Below are 22,052 nucleotides of genomic sequence, written 5' to 3' on the forward strand. Positions count from 1 at the left end.
ATGAACAGTTTCAGTTCTTATTTAATTAACCATTTAGATCCTTGCCTACCTTTAGACTCTTAGCATTTACCAAAAAAGCCGATGTGCGGAGGCTCTTTTATTGTTTTGATCTCTTACTCCAGGTTTTATTTGTTACAAACGTTTTTCCTGCGTGTTTTTGCATCTAATTTGTTTGGAAACTGCAGACGCCTGAAATGAATACATGGCCAAACCTAAAGACTCCTTTCCCCTCTGGTCCTCCGTGCCCAGTTTCTTCCCAGGCAGCTGCATCGTCTCCACGTTTTTAGGATTTATTCTAACATTAATCCACTTGTGACTTTGATGTGAACAAAGGACCTGGACTCCTCCCTCCCAGCACCATAGTTAACCAATTGTCTCATCACAATTTACTGGACAGCCCCTCCACTCCTTTACGGGAAATGCTCATGCCCCGGGGCTCCCAGGGCCAGGCTCTGACCATCAGTTCCGTCCCACAGACTGGGCCTCCCCATCCCCCATCCATGCCACCAGGCTCTCTCTTCTGGGGTGGAGGCTGCCCTCCTCATCTCCTTCCCAGAAACTCATGGGCTCTCTCCCTTTGATTCACCAGCTGAACTTTTCTCGTTGCTCTGGAAGAGAAGTTGTGTCACGTGTGACTAAAGATCTACGCAGGAAGTGTCGGGCCGGTGTGACTGACACCCACTCACTTTCCGTCCTTGGGTCACCAGTAAAGAACGTGAGAAATGATCTCCTCTTGTGGGCTTTTCCCCTAAGTCTTGCTGATTCCCGCAGAACCCCACGTGTAGCTCTTGAAACATCACTTCCCAGAGACAAGTGGAGGTGCGCTGCACAGCCCTGTGATTAACCCAGAGTGAGCAGCACTGAGCAGCCTCCAGGGTCTGTGCAGGATATGGAACTTGGAACGCAAGGACAGCAGTGGGGTGCAGGCACACCCGGCCCCCCGTCCGCAAACAACTGAACGATCTAAGAGTCGGCTCTCAGCCCCTCCGAATTTGTGAAAAGCCACTCACTGGCACTCTGGGGACAGCTGAGCATCTGTAATGGGATGGGGCCGGGGGCTATAGTGGGTAGCCCGGCCGAGCCCCGCTCCTCCACGGGGAGGAAAAGCCTTTGCTCACTGATTTTGGGGAGGGGGCGGCAGGAGGGGCAGGCAGTGGGGAAGGAGTGTCAGGGTCTGCACTCTGCAATCACAGAAATGGGTCTTTCTCCCAAAAACCTGCACGGTGGGAGAGGCCAGACCCCTCTGCACTGCCCGGGCCCCAGCCTGTCTCGTTGGGTGGGTGGGCTTCACCTTGGACCAGTGAGTCAGCCAGCAATGAAGGAAACAAGCATTTCACCGAAAGCTAATATGGGGCACGGGGCTTCTAGAACCCTCTCTCTGATAGCCCAAAGGGTGGCTCGTCCCATCTGCCTGAGACCCCTCTATGGCCAGAATGGAGCCAGTGCCCAGATGCACAGAAAGAGAAGCCATTTGGCTGGCAAAATAAACACAAGGTGGGGCAGTGGGCGCCTCGCCTCCCGGGGGCTGACAGTTTCCATTTCTCCATATTTTCAGCAGCCAGGTTTCATCCTGTCTGTCTGGTCGGCTCACTGCAAAATTTCATGTCCACACCTGGTCAGTCACTCTGTCACCCAGAAACTCGATAAAGGTCCATCATTCATGCATCCTTCACCCTCTGTCCCCAGGCCACAGCAGCACTTGGCACTCGGTGTCCTCCCACAGCTTCTTGCTCTGTGACGTCCGATCTCCCCAAGGCATCCGATATTCTGTGGACTCTGTGCTCTCCCGCCGCCCACCTTGGTTCCCAGGGCCTTCTTATTCCTGATGGACACACCCCATTCCTGGTTCCCAGTGCAGCACCCCCAGGTCTCCCCCAGCTGACTATCTTCCAGTCATTAATTATAATAAACAAGTAGTGTGTACCTACTATGTGCCAGGTGTGGGGACACAGCCTGAACAGGGCAGAGTCCCTGTGCCCAGAGTGCTATGCCCAGTGGGGAGATGGCACACACCATGAGGAACATCAGGAGCGTATGTGAGTGGAGGGCACAGAGCCGAGACAGAAAGTAAGGGAGAGAATGAGCTCTGAAGATGTGGAGGAAGGAATGTGGGCCGGGCAGGGAGCTCAGCATGTGCAAAGGCCCCCAGGTGAGCACGTGCTTGGCTGCTGTTGTGGGTTGAGTGGTGTCCCCCAAATTTATGTCCACTCAGAACCCCAGAATGTGACCTTATTTGGAAAAAAGTATCTTTGTAGATGTAGTTAGTCAAGTTAGAATGAGGTCACACTGGAGTGGGTGGGCCCTAGTTGTGAATGGAGTCCTTACGAGAACAGACACAGACGCAGGGAGAAGGCCGTGTGCAGGCAGAGGCCGAGGATGCAGTGCTGCAGCTACAGGCCAGGGAACGCCAAGGGACACCGGCACAGCACAAGCTGGAAAGAGGCAGGAAGGACCCTCCCCTAGAGCCGTTAGAGGGAGCGTGGCCCTGCCGACACCCTGGCATTGGACTTCCAGCCTCCAGACTGTGAGCGTGAGTCTGTTTTCAGCCCCCAGGCTGTGGTGCTTTGTTCTGGCAGCCCCCGGACACTAACCGTCCTCAGCCAGAGGCACCTTTTCTTCCATGGTGAAATGGAACAATTACAAAGCCACGTGAATCACGTCATTTCTAGAGAATGTAAAGGCATCATGAAGAGCAATGATGGAAACTATGCTAAAGTGCCCTTCAGAATGGGTGGGCGGTGGGGCCAGGTGGGTGGCAGAGATTGGGGGCTGTCTGGGGCTTCCAGGGTTCACAGGAGATGCTTGCAGCCAACAGGAAACACTGTGTGCAGCACAACACGCAGCCTGGTGGTGTTCATCAAATCCCCAGTCCCGCTTCTGGACGCCAGCAGGCCAGGACCTCAAAGCCAGGGTCCCCGACAAAGGATTACACGACCAGGGACGGCCCAGCGAGCCCCGAGACGCACAGACTGCATTCATCAAGCAGCGACCATCTGCCAAAAGACCTGAACTGGAACCTTCACGGGCCCAGGAAACCTTGTAAAAGGCTCATCCGTGATGGAGAGAAAGTGTTTCTGGGACCCGCCCCGGACAGCCTGTCCGCTGTGCACTGACCAAGCCCAGCCCGCCAGCGGCAGAAAGCACTCCCCTGCTCTCTGCACACGGGCACGTGGACAGCCCTCGACTAGCGCACCCCAGGCGCACACTCACCCTGTTAAAGCGCTTGGCTTGGAAGAGATGGCCGTTGGCGCGATACAGCTTCCTCCATCTTCTGGCTCCACGGCGGTAGATCGATTCTAGAAAGGATGTGGGAAAAGTGTAAGAAACAGCACAGCGGCCTGTTAGCCCCACTCCACCACGCACAGTGCAGGCGGGACAGGCTGCTCCCGTCCAGGTGGCCGGAGCCGCGGGAAGCCAGAGCCGAAGTGACAGCCTCCCTGGCGGCCACTCCCTCCTTGCCTCTCCTCACATGAGTCTCATGTCACAGCCGTGGCTGCTGGAGACGCCAGCCCAGGTGTGGAGGACAGAGACGGAGAGCCCCCAGACAGCAGCCGGGCGGCCGGGAGTCACCATGAGGATGCTGCCCGTGGAGGGTCGAGGCCGTCACATCACCCGAGGCCCCGCGTGCTCTCCTGCTTCTTTCCTTTCCCCCGACTTCCCTCAGGGCATGAAAACCAGGCCCCTTTTCCACACAGGGACGTGGTTCAGGTGGCTGTGAGTGGCTGTGATATTTACGCCCGACTGTAGTGGAGGGGCAGCGGCTACAGCGCTGGATCCTCGGCTAGCCTGAAACGCAGCGTTCAGCCAGCACCACTCCACCCCTCAGCCGGACATGAGGGAGCCCCTGCCCGAGCCCCCCTCAGCCTAACAAACCTGTGGGCAGAAGGAAAGCAAAGCGAACTGCAAGTTACCAAAAACATCGCTTTCACAGCGTGCATTCAGTAATTCAAACTTCTAAGGAAGAACACCACTCATTAAAAATGCCAGAGCTAAACATATAACAAGAACGGTTGGTTTCATTCTTCCTTAAAATGCTTCTAACTCTGCTCCTTCAAAACCCTTTGAAATGAATGTACGTGGAAACAAAATATTCAGGATACAACGGGAAGCTTTGTGCTTTTATAAAGTTCCACAGTAAAAGCGACTTTCATGAGAGTCATGGAAGTGCCACGAACATACTAATGTGGAAATTGTAACGGAATGTTTTTAAAATAAGCAAATTACCAGCTCTGGCTGGAACCTGTGAAATCAGGTCACGGCAATTGCAAAACCTACTTTTCTCCTTTTCAGCGGGAGACGGAGGAGGAGAGACCAAGAAGTCTGGATCCCTCCGGGAGCCTCAGGAGCCCCAAAGCTGGGGGGATTTGGTAGAGACCCAAGTGTTGCCTGGAGAACCCTCAAAATTTCCTGCCACAGGCTCTCGGCCGACACCCAGATGAGAACAGGGCCAGGCTGGAGGCAGCACCAGCCTTCGCCCCTCCCACTCCACCCACCTCTGAGTCCACACCTTGGGCTTCAGGCCTGGGGTCCACCGGGGCAAACACCACCGGGAGCAGCAGCGCCCTCAGTCCATCTGCCCCTGGGCTAGAGTCTCTGGTGACCCCTCAGGGCCTCTGACCAGATGACAGGGTGCATCCTGCTACCCCTGGCCCTTCCAGCCACTTGGCTTGGTTTGGGGGAAGCCTGGCCCCCTGGTCCCTGCGAACGTCCACAGGACTGACCCTCCCTCTGTGTGGCACTCACACCCCCTGGCCATTCCCACAGAGAGAGTGATAGAGACAGAAACAAAGACACAGGCAGAGCTGAGCTGGTCAGACGCAGACACACCAGCACCAAGGCTCTGGCTCCTTCTTGAGCCCAACGCACACGCCACGTTGACGTCTAAAAATATGCCCAACTGGATATCCTTTAAATTTGATTAAAGCCACTGGAAATAAGAAACTCAAAGACGTCCTAGCAGAGGCCAAGGCATATTAGAGAGCCCACAGCAGCCTGGACATGCTTGCCAAGCGGACAGGACAGAGAGCCCCACATGACCTGCACCGCCGTGGAGCACGAAGGAGAAAAACCCAGATCCTGCTGTTACTGACTGAATGTCTGTGTCCCCCCAGATTCCTATGCTGAAGCCTAACCTCCAGGGTGGCTCTCCTTGGAGATGGGGTCTCTAAGGAGGAAATCAAGGTTAGATGAGGTCATGAGGGTGCGGCCTCCATGGTGGGATTAGTGTCTTCATAAGAAGAGGAAGAGACACTAGAGGTCCTTCTCCACCACGTGAGGACATAGCGGGAAGGCAGTCGTCTGAGATCCAGGAAGAGAGGCCTCCCCCGGACCCAACCCTGCCGGCACTTTGATCTCAGACCTCTGGCCTCCAGAGCCATGAGAATCTGCCCCCAGTCTAGGGTATTGTTACGGCGGCTGGAGCAGACTAAGGCACCGGCCTCACTCCATACACATATCTGTCCCCTCAAAAATAAGGACTTAAACATGAGAAGCAAAATGACAGGAAATTTTAGAAGGAAATGTAGGAGATGATCTAAATAATCTGAGTGGGAGAAAAACTCTGAAAATATAAAAAGCACCAGCAAAAAGGAGGAAGGGACGCTTCTGAGTACGGCGCAGTGAGGACACATGTCCGTCCAGAGGCCGTCACACAGTCTAAGTCGTCAGCACACATGCAAGTGAACAGGCCTCACAACTCAGGGTGCATAAAGAACTTTGCACAAATCCATGAGGAGAAAGCAACAGAAACATGAACAAAAGATAAGAATAGGCGCTTTGCTGAAAAAAGAAAGATGGTGAATGAGAACTGGTCAGAAGGTCGACCTTGTGAGTAATCAGAGAAACTCAAATTCACCTTGGTATCCTTTACATCTGAGGGCCTGCCCACCTCATCTCCCCACACTCCAAATACTGTCAAGAACGCAGAACAACTAGAAGTTGCTTTTCCTCCTAGAGAGGGGCTAGATCGGCACCAAAAATGTTTGCAGAGAGGGACACTAGCTTCCCCTATGACCCAGCAATTGCACCACTCCTAGATCAAAGCCCCAGGAAACAGTCCCATGCAGGCTCCGGGACCTTTACCAATGTCTGAGGATGCCCAGGTGCATGGACAAGGGAACGGATAAATGAAGCGTGGTGCAGGTGTGGCTGTACAATGGAATACCCATCAGCTTAAAACCCGACCTCAGCCACACTCGTAGCACAGATGCATCTTCGAAAATCAAATCAAACAAAAAATCAATATGAAATGATACACTGATATATATAAAATGGGCTATATGAAATGATGCCATTTTTATAAAGCTAAACCAATAAGCAAAATCAACAACGTATTGTTTTAAGGTACACAGTCATGAGATGAAACTGTTCTAGTAAGTGAATGACCAACACCAAGTTCAGGACAGTGGTGGCCTCTGGGGACAGCACACGGGGCAGGTGGGTGTGGGTTAGCTCTATCCTGGGTTGGCTGCCAAGGGCATGCGTGTCTGCTACATTGTATGCTTGGTAACACACGTGAGTGACGTGTCCTTAAATGCTACATTAAATGATATACAATTCAGATTGTAATAACACAGAGGGGGGCCCAGAGGCAGCAACAATATAGTTATAAACTAACTTCAAATATTTCCCTCAGACACACCTTCAAATAATTCTGTCTCATTTTTTTAACTTTAGGAAATCATTTTTAACTTTTTTGGGAAGGAGACAAGTGCTGAATTTTATTTCAAATAAAGCGTATCAGATTTTAAAAAAGCAATACAGAGCTCTAAGTCTGCAAAGAAAGGCCATGCTCCCTGCTGCCCAGAGGCAGCCCCGTCCCCTTCCCTGCTGGCTCACACCCTGACTGACGGAATGCGGCGCCCAGGATCACAAGCTTCACACCAGAGGCAGGACACAGGTCAGGGTGGTTGGCCAGGGGGCCGTGGGACAGACACGACACTGCTCCCGGGTGACAGAAATGTGACAAATGTGAAAGGAAGAGCAGAGAAAAGTAGGGATTAGAGTGTGCATACCAAGGAGAGGCCACGTCCCACGCATCCAGCCACAGCCCTGCCAGGCCCACTCTCACCATTACCAGTCCCCCTCGGGGAAAGAGTTAGGGCATTTCTGGTTGTCCGCAGGGCTGCCGTTATCATGTTAGTCGTGACTATGCCCTTGGTGTTGTCTTTAACCAGAGACTGCATATGGTTTCAGGGGATGTGTATGGGTGCCTTTTGGCAAGGGATGGGATGTGATGGTTAATTTTGTGTGTCAACTGTGCTGGGCCACAGCATCCAGATATGTGGTTGAACATTATTCTGGATGATTCTGTGAGGGTATTTTTGGATGAGATTAACATTTAAAGCAGTGGAACTTGAGTGAAGCAGATTGCCCTCCACAATGTGGTGGGCCTCATCCAATCAGTTGAAGGCTTAAACAGAACACAAGCCTGACCTCCCCTGAGCAAGAGGGAATTCTGCAGCAGACGCCTTCAGACTTCAACTGCAGCATCGGCTCCTCCTGGGTGCCCCAGGCTGCTGGCCCACCCTGCAGATTTTGGACTTACCCACCTCCATAATCATTTGAACCAATTCCTTACAGTAAATCTCCTTCTCTCTCCACACACACATCCTATTGGTTCTGTTTGTTGGGAGAACCCTGATTCACACTGGTACTTTCCATCACCTCCCCACCCCTTGCAGAGACGGGAGGGCATTTGCAGAGCCCCTGCCAGTGCAGACCCCAGCAGCACTTGATACCCTTCCATCATCTCAGGCAGAGGCAGGGGAGCCCCCCAGGGTGTCCAATCCACACCCACGCCACTACCTGGAAAGTAGTGGCCAGGTGAGGTACAAGGAACCACAAGGACAGCAGGGCATTCTTCACTTTATAAAAATATAGATACTTTTTATTTTGAAGTGATTTCAGATTGACAGCAAGTTGCACAGACAGTACAGAGAGTTCTCACATGACCCGCCCCCACCTGCTCTCACGGTCACATCTGACTCCCTGACATATTTGTCCAGACCGGGATCAAAGCCGGTGCTGTTACCTAGACTCCAGCTTGAGCCAGAGCCCTCCTCAACTTCCTTTTTTAATAAACGTTATGTTTCAGAACAGTTTTAGATTTATGGAAAAACTGCAGAGAGAGTATAGTGTTCCCATAGACCCCAAACCCCGGTCTCCCCAATTATTAACATCTTACAAGCGTGCGGTACGTTTGTTACAATTAATGAACCGACAATGACACATTATTACTAACTGAGGTACGTGTGTATTCCAATTTCCTCAGCTTTTCCCTCATGTCCTCTTTCTGTCCTGGGATGCACCCAGGACCTCACACTGCATTCAGTCTCATGTCTCCTCAGCCTCCTCTGGCTGTGGCGGTTTCTCAGATGTCCCTAGACTTGACAACCTCAGCAGTTTTGAGGAGCACGGGTCAGGCACTGTGTCTAACGTCTCTCTCCTGGGGTTCGCCTGGTGTTTCTCTCCTGACTGGACTGGGGTTACCATCTCCTTAGCCTCTGAATCCACTGAGCACCTTCCTTGAAAAAACCACATTGCCGCAATGGCAATCACCAAAACCCCAAAAACTTTCCAACTTTAGACTCTACTAGAAGGTTCCCCCAGTGCAGGCCTGCCCTGGACACAATCGGACAGCGCCCACCCAGCTTTCTAAGGCCCTGAGCTCCAAGGCGACCGTGAAGGCCATGGGGGCCCAGCCGTCCCCTTCCCTCACCAGCCAGGGCCATCAGCCTCCTGGGCCGTTGCCTCAGACAAGAGTCACATTTTCATAATTTGGGTTTCTGCCCGAAAAGTCACAGTCCCTATTCCTGACCTGAAGTGACAGCCACAGTGTAAAAAAAAAAAACGCGTCCCCAGAGAACACGTGTGTGCAGGGGGCTTCCGAAGGCGGGCACTCTGGGAGTGGCCCGGGCCGTGCGCCTGGCGCTGGGGGCCAGCTTGTCATTCCGACCGAGCTCAGTAGAGGAGACGCCCGTGGGAAACGGTCCCAGAGCTGAGCCGGCCGAGCCGGAAAGGCCTCTGAGGGGACGTTGGGCCCAGCAGCTCCACCTCGGCCGTGCCGGGTCGGACGGTTCCCTCTTGGCTGCTTCTGCCAAGGCCGGGCTCTGGAGTCGGAGCCACGTGTCCGCTGGGCGCCTCGAGCACGTCTGGTCACCTCCCTGGGTGCCGGTGGTCACGGGAAGGACCGTGGAATTGGGGGAAGCCGTCGGCTGGCTCCCAGCAGCTTGCAGTGCCTCTCAGCCTCAACCCCAACGCCCTCAGAGAGGCTCTCTGCCCGTCTGCGCGATTCTATAATTAGGATGGCAGTAGGAATTTTAACGAGCTCAGTTTCTATGGCAATCTAGCACCTTGAGGGCTCTGACAAGGCGAAGAAAATATACACTTAAAAAAACTGAGCTGCGAGCAACAGGCTGTGAAACAAACCACGCACCCTTCGATTTGGGGATGAGCGTGGGGTGTGCCGAATTTCCCGAGCAGGTCAGGGTGGCGTTCGAGGGCTCACTTGTTTGCTGGAAACGGACCCCCCACCCGGATGACCAACACAGCCGGGCGAAACACCCCACATCGGGGCTCAGGGCACGCCGCACGGGGACAGTCGAATGCCTCCTGTGGCGGTCCCAGGTCAGCGAACCAGCCCCAAGCAAGGCCCAGGAGCTGGTGAGGTGCCCTCGGCCCAAAGGGGGGGGGTGCAGCCGAGACGGGGCTCGGGGCAGAGCGGGCACTGCCACCTCCAGGCTTAGCTTCCTGCCAGGGAGCCACGTCCACTGGATTCTGCGCCCTGGAGGGCAAGGCTGCCTGTCCTTCTCCCCAGGACGAGGTTCAACCCCGGCTCACTCTAGGCAAATATTTGACACAAAAGCAGCCACATGGAAGAACACCATGCTTTCAGGGCTCAGATGTCCCGATCGTGTGGTCATCTAGGACCATATGCAGGGACGTGGGTGTAGGGGGAAAGAGGTGGGTGGCCAGAGACCCTGGCACGGCTGTTCTCGGCATCACATTGCCCCAACGGTGTCCAGTTCACGGTGCCCTTACTCCGCATCCCCTGTTCTCGCCGACCACACGTCCACCAAAAGGCTCCTACTATGAGCTGCCATGTGACCTTCTAGAAACGGGAGTTTGGGGTTTCGAGTAAGACATTAGCCTGGCTCCAGGGAACGTATCTGGTGCGGCTGGGAAGCCTGGTGGCCACACTGGCTGGGGGTCCAGAGGGACAACGGAGAGTGTGGACAAACACACAGGCACAGGAAGCCCACTGGGAGCCGCATGGCTCATCCACGTTTATCCAGTGGCTGGTGCGCCCCCGACCGTGGATGCGGCCTCACGACGACTGCTCATTGCTACGTGTACCCCGGGGCCGGTCACCGTGTTCCAAGGGGCCCTGGGCACTCTCTCCCCACGAGAGCCGTTCGAATGAGCACTCGATGATTCCTTCAGCTCTACTGGGTCACACCAGCCACGGGGGCTCCATTCCAGGGGATGGGGCAGCAGGACGTGGTGGGGGACAGACACCTCGGCCGGACCTGAGGGTGGGCAAGGATGGCGGGGCAGCTCTGCCGTGGACCTGAGGTCGGCTGCTGTCCCGGGCACATGGGGCAGCACGAGGTGCAGATGTCCCCCACCTGAGGGACCGTCCCTGATCACCAGCCGGTGCTCCAACTTCCTGTTTCTCACCACTGATCTGCCTCCCCACTGAAAATGTGGTTGAAAATAGGCTGAGCTCTGAGAGGTGAGGGACAGAGCAGCCCGGGCAAGGTCTCGGAACCACTGTGCAGGAAGCCAGCTGCTGGAGGCTACGGTGGCTGTCTTGGGCCACGTCGGCCGCAGCCCCGGCTCCCATGGAAGCGGCAGATCTCCCTGATTCTCCCTGTGCCGCCGGGCCCCCCTCCCCATGGGAAATGGCTTTTTGCAACCACAACACGACAAAACGTAGGCGAGAACAGGCAGCAACCCAGGTCCTCAGCTGGCCGGGAGGGGAGGGAGCTCTGCCCACTGCGTCCATGTGTCACACTCATCTGTGCAGACCAGTCGGTGCCCGGCAGGTGCTCGGGACACGAGGAAGACGGACAGAAGTCCCGCCCCCTTGGAGCTGACAAGGAATGGCAACAAACATGATAAATATTTAAACTGTCGAGTGCTAGTGAAAAAGATAAGTCAGGTGGCTGAGGGGTCTCGGAAGGAACAGAAGGGGCAGTGAGGAGCCGTGGGGGGTGGCCTGCTCAGTGGTCAAGCCCAGGGTGGCCCCCCAGGTGGTGGTGCTGTGGGGCGAGGCTTCATCGCCCACGGGGGGCGGGAGTCACTGTCACTTTGGGCCCCTGGTTTCCTCATGGGGAGAAAGTGGGAATAAGGTCACTTCCCGCCTGTGGGGCGCCACCTCCCAGCATCCGCCCGCCCTTCTCACGTGGTCCTGATGCGGCCCCCAAGCCATGGCACTGCTGCATGGGGAGCTGACCTCATCCAGGCCCAAAGTCATCAGAGAAGGGGGACCCCAGTGATGTCACTGGTCCAAGGCATTCAGGCCGCAGAGAGGGACTTCCCTCTCAGGGCAGGGGCACCTCCTCCTTTGGGGCAAGGGAGCAGGGACACCAGGCCCAGTCACTGCAGGCTGGGTGGACATGGTGGGGGCCAGCCCAGGGCAGTGTCCACACACTGAGGATGGCCAACGGAAGACAGCGAGTGAGCCTGGACCCGCCCCAGCGCTGCTGCCTCTGGACACATTCTGTGGGGCCATCACTTGGGGCGAGCTGTCACCAGCTGTGGCCACAGTGGTCTGCCAGCACCTGCCAAGGCTGCGGTCCAGCAGCACCCAGAGCGCCAGGTTCCAGGCTAAACCGCGAGGCCACACCTGCCGCAGACTGTGGTTTTGAAACTGAAATTGTTTAAAGACCATAAAATGGAGCCTCTCCACGAGGGGAAGCGAGGACCTGGGGCCGGCACTCCGCGTCCGTTTCCCTGGCCTCGGTGTCAGGAGGGCACCAGCCCCTGTGCTGAGGATCTCCCCAGGACAACGCCTGCTCCGGATGCCCCGCGCGCAGAGCAGCTGGACAAGCAGCCAGTCTCATGGAGCTGACCTAACAGACACCCTCCCCAGTGCCCAAAATGGAAATCTAAGACGTGCTCTGCGAGGTCACAAGAGCACAAGATCGGGGAAAATGAAGTCGCCACGGACGGGAGAGCAGCTCACGGAAGAGCGGTCAGCGGTCAAGGACAGAGGAGAAGTGCCTGTCTCGGTGGGAAAGGACTGGAAGTTCCCTCCAGAGGGAAAGGCTGCGACGGAGGAGGCGCGTGGGCCCCCTGCTGGACAGCCGCGTCCTCACGGCCTCTTTCAAGGAGCGCAGTTCACTCACAATGAACCCAGCGCAAGATGAGCAGGACGCGCAAAGGACGCATCCAGGGGTCAGACTTCTGATTTTTAAAATGAGAAATGCTTCAGACAGGTTTTCCACTCCCTGGGACGGGTGTTGGGAGCGGTGAGGACCCCACGGCACAGCCCAGGGCCCTGCGAGCAGCACACACTGGGGTTCAGGGCCACCAGGGCAACCCAGAGCTGAGACCCGCCCGGTCCTCATCAGCTTGGGCTGCCATAACAGCAGACCACAGATGGGGTGTAAAGAACAGACCCCTCCTTCCACCCGCCTGGAGGAAGCAGACGGGGTGCGAGACGAGGGTCAGAGCCTCGGGGCTCCCAGGAAGCACAGGCCGTCCAGGGCTCCTCAGAGCCGTCCCTTCGTCACCAAACACCGTCAGTAAACATTAGGAAAACCAATCCTAAGAGGTGTTTTGAGAGGGAGGGGTCATAACAGTTCAACTTTCTAATAATTTTTATGGCAAAGATACTAATTTATCATGATACGAATTATTTTAGTGAAATGGCTGACCAATATTATCCCAAAGATTCTATGGAAAAAGGAATAACATATTACAAGTAACACATTACAAGTAAATTCACACACGACACAGCTCATCTCTACGTAGAGATTCTCCTGTATGGAGGCATCTGAGCTGCTCGGTCCCAGCTGTGCTGTCACAGGACCAGGCTCCCGTCCCAGGCAGGCCTGGGGCCCAGGCGGAGTCCACGGGTCCACATCCAGCACAGAGGGAGGCTGGCTCCTGCAGCACAAGGACAAAGCCACACCAGTGAGTGCCCTGGAAAGTGCTACCGAAGGAAGGAACAACTCAGACCTGGAAAACATGAGCCACAAACGTGAACCGGCTCCGGGAACCGACGGCGGGGATCGAGGATGTGGCCAGCCTCAGTCTAACCTGCTTCCGAGAACCATCAACGAATGCTGCAAAACAGCAGCAACAGCAGCATCGGGGCTCAGAGACCAGAGGAGAGGGTCAGAATCAGAGGTGAGGCCGGAGAGGAGGGACATGTCACCAAGGCCACCTCGTGTCCTCCGGTGTTTGCTGATTCCTCGGAGGCCAAAAGGAAAGCAAGGCCCAGAGCTCGTGGGTATCCAACTGGAGACAGAAACTGGGGCTCAGGACGACCAAGGCAATGCAGACCTAAGGAGCTGTCTCAGCCAGCTGGGGCTGCCGTACTGAACACCACAGACTGTGGGCGGGAACAACAAAGTTATTTCCCAGTCTGGAGGCTGGTGGTCCGGGATCAGGGTGCCAGCAGGCCAGGTTCTGGTGAGGGTCTCTTCCTGGCTCACAGACGGCCACCTTCTCACTGTGTCCTCATATGGCAGAGAGAGAGTTTTCTGGTGTCTCTTCTTATAAGGCACAAATCCCACTATGAGGGCTCATGACTTCATCGATTACATCTCAAAGGTCCCATCTCCAAATACCGTCACTTTGGGGGTTAGGGCTTCAACATAGGAATTGGGGGGCACACGTTCAGTCCATAACACTCTGTCCAAATTCATGTCCTTCTCGCATGCAAAGCACATTCATTCCATTCCGTCAGCCCCCAAGCCTTAACCGTGCCAGCATCAGCTCTAAAGTTTCATCTCAACATCATCTAAACCAGAGAGGGGTGAGACTCGTGCTGCAATTCATCCTGAGCCAAAATCCCCTTCAGCCTGAACCTGTGAAGCCAGACAAGGTACATGTTTCCAAAACACAATGTTGTGCCAGGCACGGGAAGGCCATTTCCAATCCGAAAAGGAGAAACAGGGAGGAAGGAAAAGTGACAGTTCCCAAGCAAGTCTCGAACGCAGCACAGCAAATTCGTTAGACCTTAAAAGCTCGAGGATGATCCCCTCTGCTTCGATGCCCTGTCCTCCAGGCCCACTGGAGGGGCAGTGTCACCCCCGCCCACGAGGCTCTCAAGATCCCAGAGAAAAGGGAACTGTGGAGAAACAAATCTAAAATCAGTGTGTGATCTCCCCTTGAGGCATCTGCTGAGTCCTGAGCCGCACAAGTTTGGGGCAACAGGCCAACACACCAAGCAGAAAGCAGCTGCCAAAAGCGAAAAAAAAGAAAAAGCTAGATAGAGATTGTGGCTGACTCACGGTGCTGGGGAGACAAAAGCCGGAGACTGGGGTCCTGGTAACCCCCAGACTCTCTCCGCTGAGTTTATTGAAATAGATGAAAGAAAACTGAGAAACAGACCAGCTTTAACTGAATCAAGGTGATGTGTCCACACTCCATCTGCCAGAATAAAATTAAATCCTTTCATGAGGAAAATAACATCACTCAGAGCTCTTACAGTTTCTCAAACATAGTATCTGATATTCAATCAAAAATTACTAGGGAGGCCAAGAAATAGAGGCATGTGACTGAATGGTCAATAGAAATAGACTCACAGGTGATTCAGATTCCAAATATATTTAAGAAGATAGATGAAATGAGAGAATTTCACCCATGAACTAGATCTAAGAAAAAAAATCAAATTCTAAAAATCCTAGGATTTTAGAAATCCTAAAAGTGAAAACTATAGTAATTGAAATTAATAATTCAGAGATAGAATTAAGAACAGATTAGAAAAAACAAGAGATTTCTGTAGAAAAGATCCAGACTGATGCACAGAGGGGAAAGAAAACTAGGATGCAAAAAATACAGAAAAGAGCAAAAGGACAAATGGGGTGTGGTTAAGATGTGGACGTGGGGTCCTGGGGGAAGAAGAGAGTGAAGGGGGCAATATTTGAAAAAGACACCTGCTGATATTTTCCAAAAGAGGCAAAAGACATTACGCCTCGGATGGGAAAAGCTCTGCAAACCTCACTCAGGATAAATTCAATATTCCCCTCTTCAGCAAAGCTGATGCAGTGGAATGCCAAGAGCCATCTTTAAAGCAGCCAGAGAAAAGGAGCAGCGTTTCCTTCAAGGGGACAATGGCAAGACTGACAGATGACTGTCCAACAGGAATGAGAAAGAACCGAAGACAATGTACTAAAAGGGCTGCAAGAACTTGACAGCCTACCTAGACTTCTATCCCCAGTGGAAAACATCCCTCAAAACGAAGGTAAAACAAACACATTTTCACACAAACAAAAACCAATTAGTTGTCAGCAAATCTGTGCTAAAAGAAATACTAAAGGGAGTACTTCAGGCAGAAGGAAAATAGTCTCAGACGTAAGAATATCAAAAGGGTAAATAAGGGGATGAATCTGAATGAATACTATCTAAAACAATACTAATAATGGCTATTGTATGGTTTAAAATATATGTAGAATTTACACACGTGATAACAATAGCATAAAAACTGACAGGGGATAAATAGAATTGACATGTCGTAAGGTTCTTGCCTTATCCGGGAAATAGTAAAAGTATTAACTTAAGGTGCATTCCAAAAATGTGTCTTATAATTTCTAAGGCAGCCAGAATATATATTTTTTAATATTTAAAAAAAGGTATTACTTTAAAAAGCTAATTTAAAAAAGGGGGAAACGTAACAATAATGCTTGATTAAACCAGAAGAAGGCAAGAAAGGATGGGGACTGAAAGAAAGAAAAGATGGGCCAACTACAGAACAAACAGTAAGACAGCAGATTTAAACTGTAACATATCAGCATGATACTAAATGTAAATGGACTAAATGCTTCAATGAAAGACATGCTTTGTCAATGCAATTCCCAATCAGAATCCCAATGACATTCTTCACAGAAATAGAACAAAGAATCCTAAAATTCATATGTGGCAACAAAAGACCCCAAATAGCTCAAGCAATCCTGAGAAAAAAGAACAAAGCTGGAGGTATCACAATCTCTGACTTCAAAATATGCTACAAAGCTATAGTAATCAAAACAGCATGGTACTGGTACAAAAACAGACACACAGATCAACGGAATAGAACTGAAAGCCCAGAAATAAAACCACACATCTATGGACAGCTAATCTTCGACAAAGGAACCAAGAACATACAAAGGAGAAAGGAAAGTCTCTTCAATAAATGGTGTTGGGAAAACTGGACAGCCACATGCAAAAGAAAGTAGACCATCATTTTATGCCACACACAAAAATTAACTCAAAATGGATTAAAGTCTTGAAGGTAAGACGTGAAACCATAAAACTCCTAGAAGAAAATATAGGCAGTACACTCTTGGACATCGGTCTTAGAAGCATCTTTTCGAATACCATGTCTACTCAGGCAAGGGAAACAAAAGAAAAATATAAACAAATGGGACTACATCAGACTAAAGAGCTTCTGCAAGGCAAAGGAAACCAGGAACAAAACAAAAAGACAACCCACCAACTGGGAGAACATATTTGCAAATCACATATCCGACAAGGGGTCGATCTCTAAAATATATGAAGAACTCACACAACTCAACAACAAAAAGACAAACAACCCAATCAAAAAATGGGCAGTGGATATGAACAGACATTTTTCCAAAGATATACAGATGGCCAACAGGCATATGAAAAGATGTCCAACAACACTAATCATTAGGGAAATGCAAATCAAAACTACAATGAGATATCACCTTACACCTGTTAGAATGGCTACAACTACCAAGACAAAAAATAGCAAATGTTGGAGAAGATGTGGAGAAAAGGGAACCCTCATACACTGCTGGTGGGAATGCAAACTGGTGCAGCCTCTATGGAAAACAGTATGGAGATTTCTCAAAAAATTAAAAATAGAAATACCTTATGATCCAGCTATCCCACTACTGAGTATCTATCCAAAGGACTTGAAATCAACAATTCAGACTTATGCACCCCTATGTTCATTGCAGCATTATTCACAATAGCTGAGACATGGAAGCAACCCAAGTGCCCATCAACTGATGAATGGATAAAGAAGATGTGGTATATATATACAATGGAATACTACTCAGCCACAAAGAAAAGACAAAATCGTCCCATTTGCAACAACATGGATGGACCTGGAGGGTATGATGTTAAACAAAATAAGCCAGACACAGAAAGACAAACACTGCATGATTTCACTCATATGTGGAAGATAAACACATGGATAAAGAGAACAGATTAGTGGTTACCAGAGGGAAAGGGGGTTAGGGGGTGGGCATAAGGGGTAAAGGGGCACATATGTATGGTGACTGACAAATAATAATGTACAATTGAAATTTTACAATGTCATAAACTATTATGACCACAAAAAAAAAAAAAGACATGGATTGTCAGACTAGATCAAAAACAACAACTAACTTCTGCTTATAAGAACCATTTCCAAAATAAGATACAGTAAAGTTGAAAGTAAAAGGATGGAAAAAATATACCACATAAACACTAAGTTCCCCCCCTCCCCCACGCTGTTATAGTTATACTAATATCAGACAAAGGAGACTTAAATGCTAATAATATTTTGCATCGTAAAGAGCAACATTTCATGATAATAAAAGTGTCGATTCAAAAGGAAGATATAATAATCCTAAATTTGTATGCACCTACTATAGCACAAAATACATGAAGAAAAACAAAATTAAAAGGAGAAAGACAAATCCCCAATAATTTAATATGTATAAATATTAAAGATAATTAAAAAGATAACAAAGATATGAACTATCTCAATAAATATAATTTAGACTTTAAAATATCCTTAAAAACACAACTTACTAAAGGTGACAAAAGACAAAACACAAAATCTGAATAGTTGATTTGTATTTTAAAAATTAAACTTAGTATTTAAAATATTCCCACGAAGAAAACTCCAGGCTCATAGGGCTTTACTGGTGAATTCTTCCAAATAATTAAGTTAGAAATAATATCAATCTTATGTAAATCTTCCCAAGAACTAAAAAAAAGCTCAATTAATTTTATAAGGCCAACATATCTCCATGTTAAACTCTGACAAGAACATTACAAAAAAGGAAAATTATAGGTCAATCTCTTTCATAAACATAGTTGCAAAAATACCAAACAAAATATTAGCAAATTGAATCCAGCAAAATACAAAAGGATAATGCATCACAACCAAAAGGTGTGTAGTAAGGGAATGCAGGGTTGGCTTAACCCTCAAAGTTGATCAGTATGATTCACCTTATTAATAGAATAAAAGAGAAAAGTTCCAGCACGTCAACAGATGAAGAAAAAAAAAGCATTTGACAAAATTCTATACCATTCAAGATAAAAATCCAAAATTCCTCAACTAGGAATAAAATAGAACCTCTTTAATTTAATGGTGGGGATTTACAAAAGAAAGGTCATTCTGCAAACAACATCATCCTTAATGGTGAAATTTTTAAAGCTTTCCCCTGAAATCAGGAACGAGTGGATGCCGGTTATCACCACTTCTGTTCCACACTGTTTTTGAAGGATAAACAGTGTCAGTGTTACAAGGCAACAGACGAGGGGTTGGAGAGTTAGAAATGAAAACCATTCACTGGTGAAATGGCGGTGTGTACAGGAAATCCACAGGAACCTACAGACAAAGTGCCAGGACTAACGTGAACTTAATAAGGTCACTGGACAAGAGGTAAATATAAAACAATTAGGTGCATTTCTCTATACACTTCTATAAACAAACAAATAGAAAAGAAAATTATAAAAGTAACACCATTTAAAGTAGCATAAAAAATTAAACACCAGTGATGCACTCTAACAAAAAACCTGCTACACAGATACACAGAAGACCACAAAATGTTACTGAAAAAGTTTAAAAAATATTTAAATGTATGTTCACAGATTGGAGACTCAATATTACATAAAGATATAAATTCTCCCATGTTGATCTATAAATTCAAATGCAATCAAAATAAAAAGTCTCATTGGGTTTTGGAAATTTATAAGCCAATTGTAAGATCTGCACAGAAATGGAAAAGGCAAAGAACGACCGAGACCACCTTGAAGAGAAACAGACTTGGAGGACTTACAACGTAAGATGCAGCAGTTGTTAGGAGCTGAGTAAACAGTGTGACATTGATGCAAAAGACCCATGGACACAAGAGTTCCAGCAACAGGCCCCACACACGGCCACCTAGTCTATGACAAAGATGCCACTCAAGTGCCTTGGGAAAACGAGGAGCTTTTCAATAGACGGTCCTGGATCAACTGGCTATCACCATGGGGGCAAATGACCTTGACCCCTACCTCGTACCATACACAGAGTCTACGCCCAGGTGTTGTAGGGTTAATGAAAGCTTGCAATTCTGGCATGAGACAATACGTTCAGGACCTTGACTTAAGAGGAAATTTCTTAAACAAGATACGAAAAGCACTAACTGTGAAATAAGATTTCATGTTCTGTTCATCAAAAGACACCAGCACAAGAGTGAAAAGGCAAGCTGTGGAGTGAGGGAAGACATTTGTAACACGTAATCAAAGAACTCACATCCAAAGACTTCTTCCAAACCAGTAAAAAAGATGAACAGCCCAATTACATTGTTTTCAATAACCTGACTTCAAAACTGGGCAAAAGACTTGGACAGGCACCTCACAAAAGGGGGTCCTAAACAGCCTGTAAGTGAGAAGATGCTCAACCTCAAAGGTATGCAAATTAAGGCCACAATTTGACACCATTTTATTATCTGCTCTGTTGGCACAAATGAAGAGCTTCTGATGACCCTGTGTGCCGGGAGGGATGTACGAGAGGAACTCCCCACAACCTGGAGGAAGAGTGTGATGAATTCACATGTGGTTCCTGGCACACAGCTCCTAAAACCCTAGCAATCTCCAGAGTGTCCTTGGGATGCTAATGAGATGACTGGTGTCTGGGGACCCCTGGATAGCCTCAGGATGGGGCTGGTCGCCAGAAGGACCAACACATGATTAGGGGATGAAACTTTCAGCCCCAGGCCCAACCTCCAGAGACAAGAGAGAGACTGGAGGTTGAGTTAATCACCAATGGCTAATGATTTCATCAGTCACGCCTTTGTATGAAAACCCCTAAATGATGGGGTTCAGAGAGCCTCCAGGTTGGTGAAACATGGAGATGCTGGGAGGGCGGCATGCCCGGAGACGGAATGGAAGCTCCGCACCCCAATCCATACCTTGCTCTGTGTATCTTTCCATCCAGCTGTTCCTGAACCATGAACTTTACCATAAGCCGGTAAACGCAAGTTAAGTGTTTCCCCAAGTTCTGTGAGCTGTTCTAGAAAATAATCAAACCCGAGGAGGGAGTCTTGGGAACCTCCAATTTAGAGCTGGTTGGTCAGAAGTACAGGTGGCAACCTGGGCCCTGCCATTGGTGTCTGACGTGGGGGCGGTCGTGTGGGACTGAGCCCTTAACCTGTGGGGTCTGCACTAAGCCCAGGCAGACAGCATCAGAATTGAGGTAAACTGCAGGACCCCGCCTTGGGGTATGGAAAAAACCCCACAGGATCAGCGTCAGCAAACTGCGCAGAGTGTAAACTGGTACAACCACTTCAGAAAAACGTTTGGCAGAATCAAACAAAGCTGAACAGGCACATGGCCTACAACCGAGGTGCCGATTCAAATGAGGCGCGCACCGTGTGTGCGTGTACCAAAAGGCATGTACGATGCGGATGTTCACCGCAGCACTATCCGAAGTTGCCAAAAACCGGAATGTTCAAGAGGAGAGCAGATGATGTCTCGGGGAACTCACACAGTGGAACACCACACAGCAAAGAGGACAGAGAAACCAGAACTGCACCCCACACTGCGGGACAGTCTCATGGACGGGACGCTGACCGAGGTCCTGTAGGATTCCTCGAGAAAAAGTTCAAAAACAAGCAAAACTGTGTGTGGTGCAGAGGCCAGAAGAGTGGTTTCCTCGGAGGCGAGGGAAGGGCGGGTGAAGCCTGGGGAGCGGAGGCGATTCTGGGTACGGTAAGGCCGTCTGCCTAGACCGGCTGGAAGGCGGTGCGGAGCGCATCCTCTGGAAAACCCCATAGCGCCGGACACTCTAGTATACACGTTATGGAATGCGCTATTTCCACAAAAACAATTAAGAAAGAAAAGGGACCAGGGCCAGCCCCGTGGCTTGGTGGTTAAGTGCTCGCGCTCCGATGCTGGTGGCCCGGGTTCGGATCCCGGGCGCGCACCGAGGCACCACTTCTCCGTCCATCCTGAGGCCGAGTCCCACATACAGCAACTAGAAGGATGTGCAGCTATGACATACAACTATCTACTGGGGCTTTGGGGGGAAAAAATAAATAAATAAAGTCTTTAAAAAAAAAAAAAGAAAAGGGACCAGAGAGCGGAGGCAGTCAGGTCGCAACACGACCTCCACAAAGAAAGCTGAAATCCCCCCCAACAGGGCGAGCCCGAGAGGCGTCTGCATACCGTGCTCTTACGTTCTTCTTTGGCTTATTTTCTTTATTTCCTCCATAAGATTAACTTTCGGGGCCCACACTCAGAAGTTAACCTGCTATTTGATGATCCTTGTAAATTATTTTAATAAAACCACATCTAAACGGAATTAACGTCCACCATATTCTTTTTTTGTCCAAAGAAGCAAGGCAGTTCTGTTCCAAATGCTTCCTCGCTCACAGACACTGTAGTCTTGTCACTTCTATTAACACAGACGCCCAGGAAGCACACACACGAAACACAGTCGTAATAAATCGAGGCCCTCTCGTCTTGGAGGCGTCCCGTGTCAGGAAGTCTGGGGCGGCCCAGACTGTATCCCCCTGCATCCTCCCACACACCCCCAGGAGGGACGTCCTCATCGCAAAAGGTTGCGGAGGAGAGTTCTCTGCTGTTTCTGTCTACCTCCTGACTTCTCAAAC

At 50.1% G+C, this 22,052-nt stretch overlaps 1 protein-coding gene across 2 annotated transcripts in view; it reads right to left on the reverse strand.

The window, feature by feature from the left end:
- The window catches only part of PRKCZ (protein kinase C zeta), a 117,681-nt gene that overhangs the window by 35,314 nt on the left and 60,315 nt on the right, over positions 1-22,052 (reverse strand). For both annotated transcript variants that reach the window (XM_087446978.1, XM_004425501.3), the window contains exon 5: positions 3,211-3,296. In XM_087446978.1, coding sequence (XP_087303104.1) covers positions 3,211-3,296 — 86 coding nt within the window. The remainder of the gene's footprint in view (positions 1-3,210; positions 3,297-22,052) is intronic.

The sequence above is a fragment of the Ceratotherium simum genome, chromosome 22 (assembly GCF_057802395.1).
Source record: "Ceratotherium simum simum isolate JZ-2026a chromosome 22, ASM5780239v1, whole genome shotgun sequence".
In the NCBI taxonomy this organism is placed as follows: Eukaryota; Metazoa; Chordata; class Mammalia; order Perissodactyla; family Rhinocerotidae; genus Ceratotherium; species Ceratotherium simum.